This window comes from Octodon degus, unplaced genomic scaffold, assembly GCF_000260255.1.
Source record: "Octodon degus isolate 3935 unplaced genomic scaffold, OctDeg1.0 scaffold00109, whole genome shotgun sequence".
NCBI lineage: Eukaryota > Metazoa > Chordata > Mammalia > Rodentia > Octodontidae > Octodon > Octodon degus.
Window position 1 is genome coordinate 3265155 of NW_004524685.1, and position 6587 is coordinate 3271741.

General features: G+C 39.4%; 1 protein-coding gene across 1 annotated transcript in view; it reads right to left on the minus strand.

The window, feature by feature from the left end:
• Positions 1-2896, minus strand: part of LOC101589715 (calcium-activated chloride channel regulator 1) — a 32380-nt gene extending 29484 nt beyond the window's left edge. The window contains exons 1-3 of the mRNA XM_004639282.2: positions 2698-2896; positions 452-592; positions 156-300 (exon numbers count right to left, since the gene is read on the minus strand). Of these exons, the coding sequence (XP_004639339.1) occupies positions 156-300; positions 452-592; positions 2698-2859 (448 nt within the window). The 5' untranslated portion in view covers positions 2860-2896. The remainder of the gene's footprint in view (positions 1-155; positions 301-451; positions 593-2697) is intronic.
• Between the last annotated feature and the right edge of the window lie 3691 nt (positions 2897-6587).

The window sequence follows — 6587 nt, forward strand, 5'->3', positions numbered from 1 at the left end:
GAAGAAGAAGAAGAAGAAGAAGAAGAAGAAGAAGAAGAAGAAGAAGAAGAAGAAGAAGAAGAAGAAGAAGAAGAAGAAGAAGAAGAAGAAAATATAGTTATTGGAGTAGGAGTGAGTAGGAGTGATGTAGTAGAACATTTTATCCACATCAATACCTCGTGGTCCATATTCCTTCAATTTCTTTCCCGCTATGAAGTCAGGAGTGAAGTGAATCTTTTCACCCTTTTCTCCACACTTTCCAACCTGCTCCGTATAGGGGTCATCATTACCTGCTTGATTAGGTTCAATCACCACATCAGCCTGAAATTTTAAAAAGGTTTTATCATCACAACATTTCAGCAAAGACAGTGGAGTATTTTCAAATAATTTCATTGGATTCAGAAGTATTTTGACTTAAAAATCCAAGTCACAGTAGAAAATTAACTTTGAAAAAAGAACTTGATATGCTCACATTTTTGTAGGTCTCGAGTTTTGGTTTGACATATTCAGGCTTTGTTTTCCAGTTTTCAGGAATCAAAATGAAAACACTTTTGAAGTAAAATCTTTTCTCTGTAGCTTCAAACAGGTATGGAGAGGCCTCAGTGACCATGTCCTAGGAAGAAAGAGAACACACCCAAAACAATTATGACCAAAAATAGATTGGGACACCAGTCACTTAAATCTACAATTGCACTTTGCCTTTGGAAAGACTAGATGGGAAGGGAAAATGTGGACATGGCTTTATTAGTAATAGCAGCTAAACTTTCTCAGCATTTACCACATAGTCTGTGATACATCATCGTGGTGAGCAATCCGGCTAGAGCAGATGCTAATCTTGGCTTAACCACCTGTTGGACATTTTCTAATCTGGACTCCTAACTATCCCATGGAAAATGTTTTAGTGACTACCTGATACGGTTAGAGCGAGGAACAAATGAAATCAGACATGAGAGGCATTAGGTATGGTGCTTTCTCAGCCCAAGTAAGTGCTTCCTAAATCTGACCTAGTAGTTCTGCTCTGTGTCTTCCCTTGGGAATCAACCAACATTTCAGTGAGAAACTGAGACATAGCAAACAGTAGTAGAGAGAAAGTCTGAGTGAGCATGACCTCAACCCTTGCCAAATCTCAGAATAATTTGGGGATTTGATACCAAATTAAACTACACTTAATATTGCATGCTGTGGTAGCTTTTATTTTTAATACACTACTAAGAAGTAGACATGGGGAGATGTCATCATATTTTTAAATTACACATAATTTTCTTCCGTTTTTTTTTTTTCAGTACTGGGGATTGAACTCAGGACCCTGCATTTGCCAGACAGATGCTTATTCTACCGAGCTATCTCCCAGGCCTATAACATAACTTTATTTCTCTAAAATGAAAGAGCCGCAATGTTAAATGCCTTTGCAGATTCTCTGAGGTGGGTTTTGACCAACCTTTTTTCTGACTCTTGCTATAGAGGCGGTTGGGGGAGGACTGGGTCTGCCAGGATTGACAGTGAGTGTGGACGGAGGAGGGGAAGGACCTCCAGCATTTCCGGGTGGCCAGAAGAGGAGTCAACAAGGAAGGTTCAGAAGAACCAGTCAGTGAACATGAAGGAAATAAAAATACGTGGGATGAAGACCAGGAACCTCCTCATAAGTAGAAATGGTTCTTTCTGCAAACTGCACTTTTCTAGTTTTGTTACTAGGCGAGGAATCTCTGCGCCCTTGAACTATTTGCTTTCCACCTAGAGATGTAAAAACAGGACAGGAGATTGGTGACTGTACCTACCATTTCTAGAGCAACATATATGTTGTATTATAGTTATTTTTAAAACTCTGAAATTATTTCAGACTAGCAGAAGTCCTGCAAAGTATTATTTCCTATTTAATTTTCATCCAGCTTCCCTTTACATGCATGCATTTCTATATTTTATCGTCACGATGCTCTAGTTTCTGCCATTCCCATTTTACAGATTATTCTTACGCTCTGTGCAATGCAGCCTCTGGATCTTCCACAGTCACATTCTAGGATGATCTCTCAAAAGGCTTTTTTTTCTGATTTCTAGCTGTTTGCAGTTGTGCAAGACCTCTAATCCCTCCCACTTAACAAGTGTCTGGGTGCCTCTGCCAGAACACACACATATGCTTGTCTTCCCTTCTCCTACACAAGAGGAGACAAGGTGAGGCACTTCCCCCCAGCAGCACCGAGAAGATCCCTGCTTCTGGGTTGAAAACAAAGCAGTTTCCTTCCCTGGAAGGCCAGGATTGTTCTTAAATCAGACCTTGCTCCTGTTTGGCATCACAGGGAAGGGTATTACAGTTACAAGAATAAAGAGAGAGCCTGGCATGTGCTTCTGGAGAAATCAGGCAAAGGAATCACCGTGTGTGCACATCACAATGCCTGCTGAACTATGATTCTGCACTAATGTAGAATGCAGTAATTTTCAGTCAAATAACCTACAGCCTGTTAGCGCAGGCATCCTTCTTTAAATGCCAACAGTGGAACAAGCTCCAAGTTGCATGCATTGTGCTCATGTCATCTCTCACAAGAACCCTAAGGGGTAAAGGATATTACTTCCATTTTACAGATGAAGAAATTGAGACTCAGGTAAAAATAACTTGCCTGTGTCATGTATCTAGAACAAGAGAATTTATGTTCTATCACAATATTGTGCTGTTTAAGGTCGTTACTATTGACCATTATCAAAGCATAAATATCACTTCAAGCTTACCTTTATTTGTTGAATGAGTGTTTCATCCTCTGGCACATTGGGGTCAATTGCAATGACAATACTTTCATAGCCATTGCTATTCAGCTGAATGAGAGACTTGCTCAGGGCTCCTTCTAGAAGGTAAAGGACCAAGAGGAAGACCGAACTCTTACACGATCTCATGACTGAGCATCCAACTTTGGACAATGGTGCCCTGGGAGAGGACTTTCTCTACCCCTATATATATGAAAATATGCACACGAATTTCCCAACTTATCAAGGGTGATTTATCACCAGACTTTAACCTCTTGACCTAAAGTGTTTCTTTATTGCATTTATCTTTGGTGTGAAAGCAGCTGTAGCTCAACATCAAGTTGTATACTTTTTAAGTGTTTCAGTATAGAAGAATGAACATTGGGTTTGCCTTCAGCTGTGCCAGATGCTTGCTGAGGGTGGGGAAGCCCACACCTGGTTCCCTGGAAATATGAGTACCTAATATATTGAAAGATCTATTTGCTTACAAATGTTTGTCCAGCCAGGGAAACTGACCCACCCGACGACACCACCAACCCTTGCTAACTCTGCCCAACAGAGGCCTGACTTTTGCACATTCCATACAATTATAACTATGATTGTCTTTATTTTTATCCTCATCAAGTTTGACATAACCCAGAAGCTCTTGGTATTCCTCAGAGGCAACCCACACACAGAAGAAGCATTTAGTAAGTAATATTGGTGGTATCTATCACTTCACATCAGAGAGAAGAGATCAAATTTGTATCTCACTTTGTAAAACAACCTCTTTCAAATTTCCTCATCAGTCCTCTTCTCGTCCTATTCCACATCTCCCAACAGTCAATAGAGTTTAAATTAATAACATTAACTCATTTTTATTAAATCAAGTGTCAGAACATGAATTATGAATTGTTAGCTATTATACAGATTCTTTTAAGTTTGCCAGACCTCAGATGAAAATCTACAGTGGTCCACCACTTTCCTGTACTAAAACTATTTGGAAATACTCCTCAAACACACTTAATTTAGTCTTCACATAGTGAGAAACATCTATTTCAACTTGTCTGTCCCTTTTCTTTGACATTCATAGCTCATAAAATTAAATTAATGTAATTTACTACCTACTATAATTAAAAAGGAAGCACTAAAGGAAGACAAAATGATGAAGTGGTTTTCTAGATGCTTTTTTTTAAAAGAAGAATACATTTATTATACACTCTGAATTTTAAAATTTAGATTCAAAAGTATCTAGATGCCTAATGATATGTGTCTTTGAGTTCCCTAGAAAACAAGCTTAAGTCAAACATGAGCTAATGGTTGATTTAAGAGTGAATTCCACAGTTAGAAAACAAAGAGAATGGAAAATGAGCAGGTGAGGGCTGGGAAGCAATGAAAGAAGTGGTAGTAAATTGGCCCCTGCCATTCAGTGGGGAGACCCCGCAGATCAGCCTTCAGTGGAACCTACCTTCCCTCAGGGTTTGTCTCCTAACGCTGAGAACAGAACCCTGTCTGGAGCTGTTCAGTGGAAGGAGGAAAGGGCAACTCTGGCTCCTTCCTATCTTGAATGGGTGCTAATTCTTCTAGACTTCCCTCCAGCAGTTTGATGGAAAGTGACTTCATGACCTGCCAGTGTGTGAAAAGTGATTCCAAAGGGCGACAGGTTGGCAGCAGGCAGCAGAAACATTGGCATTTTCAAGGAAAGGATAATGATGGAGGTGGTGAGGTTCTCATAGACAGAGGGACCCACCAGATCAGGGGATGTTTACTAAGGTGAGTCTAATAAGTTTATTAAAATGAATCACTGTTTAAATTGCTCAGATTCACTTTTATCATGTCCTGCCCCAGGATTATAGTGTAGGGTTTGCTTTTGTTTTTGGTGAGTGCAAGGTGTCTCACTTGTTCCCTTAGAGAAGTTAAAAGTCAAATCATTGATATAATCTCCTTGAAATTGGTGGCTAATCACGATTTCCTAAATTACGTAAGGCAGAGAGTTATTAAAATAAATTACAGAGCTTAGTGTAACAGCTAGTGCCAAGGCCATGATAGGTACTTATGATCCCCTTCCTCTGTCACCCCTTTCCCTCTCCCAGCTAGCATTTTGGCTGATCTGTTGTTTGCTCCCCAAGTGGGCCTCAAGTTGACCACCCTCAATACTCTGTCACCTAGCAAGTCAGCACAGCTTTTGAGAAACTCCTTGGGAGAGAATTGTGAAAAAATGAAGGCAAGAGTGAAAATGCAAAAAGCTGAGTCAGGCGGAGCCCTCTTTATACCCATGGAAGGTTGCTGGCAGGTGAAATCCATCTGTCTAACAACTTGTTCGCCTAGCTCACCTCGGGCACCCTGTGTTCTTGGGGCTGGAACAACATGTTTACCGAGATTGCCTTGGGCATCCAATGTTCTCAGGGCCAGCCTTGCTTTACCTGACATGTGTGGTTGATCTTTAGCTTCAGCCACTCCCCATAATCACCCTGCCCTGCCTTCAGTGGAAATCCTAACAAGTTGCTTTTACCAGTAACCCTGATGCTTCCCGTTAGTAATTTATTCTCCACTGACACCTCAGTACTCCATGGTTATAAATCTCAATTTGTTCATATTAGGGTAGTAGTTAAATTCAATCACTCTTCCCAACCACATGACCCAATGGCAGGGGTCCCTGTATCTATCACCATGGCCCCTTCTTACCATTTTAACTAATGCTTGGATACCTTACAAACTTTTTCTTTTTTCTTCTTCTTTTTGTATTTTTAAAGAATACAAAATAGTGATAGAAAGAAGAAAACAGCATTAGAAGTGATATAAGACCTCACTAATCAAAGTAAGAAGAGTTCAACAATGGTTGCTGTATTACATGTTGCTATCTTCAAATTAGTTGTTGACATTACCAGATATAAACATGTAAGATTTGTTTAAATAAAAAACAAAACAAAACAAAAATAACAAAGGAGTTACAAGAAATTCAAAAGTGGAAAAAAAAATCAGAAAAAAGCATTAACTGTTCCTTTCAAAAGACCAGCAGAAATTGACAATGCAATTATCTAAACTATTCTACTATATACCTAAATATATTTTTCCCTTCTTTCTTTTTTTTCCATAATTTTATTGATAAGCAAATAGCAATGAGACAGTTCCAAATCAAATCAGTAGGACAGTTTCAACAATTAACACATTGCATACATTCCTCCCAGTGGTTAATTGCTGTACAAGATGTAGACATGACATCCTATTTATAGACACCATTAGAACAAATCCCTCTATTCATTAAGAGAATGCAACTATATATCCATCCTAACCACTTTGAATACAGATACAAAATGGACATCCATCTGCATACCCTTCTTTTGTTAAGTTCTGTTATTTGAATATTATAGGTGTGTTAACTCAGCAAAATAATCTAAAAGAGTTCAGTAGTCCATAATAGTATTGGGTCTTCTGCTTCATTGGCAATGTCAGAAATTGTTGACCTGAGTCCCCTACAGCTCAACATAACAGCATGGCTTTACTTCTTATATTTTGTTTTTATACTTTTCTGCTGGATGGTTAAGACCAAGGTAAAGAAGGACCTATGCAACAAGAGCTGTAGCTTTTTGGTCTGAGAAGGTCAGTGAAATCCCCCAGGATTTATCCTGAGATCCTGTACCTCAGATTGTTTGTCAGTGTCAGCCATGTGGATGAGTCATGGTCATCGCTTGGCCAATGTGGTCTCTGTGAAAGCCTGAAAGAATGTTTTCTCTCCATGTGACTCTCCTTAGGCACACTCTACATCATCGATCACTTTCCTCTTTGGCCCCATAATCTCCTTGATCAGAAAATTTGGGACACTGCCAGGTTACATGATGTTACAGTATAAGTTCTCATATGTCCTGAGTCTTAATTGACCATGGAAGACTAGGTCCAAA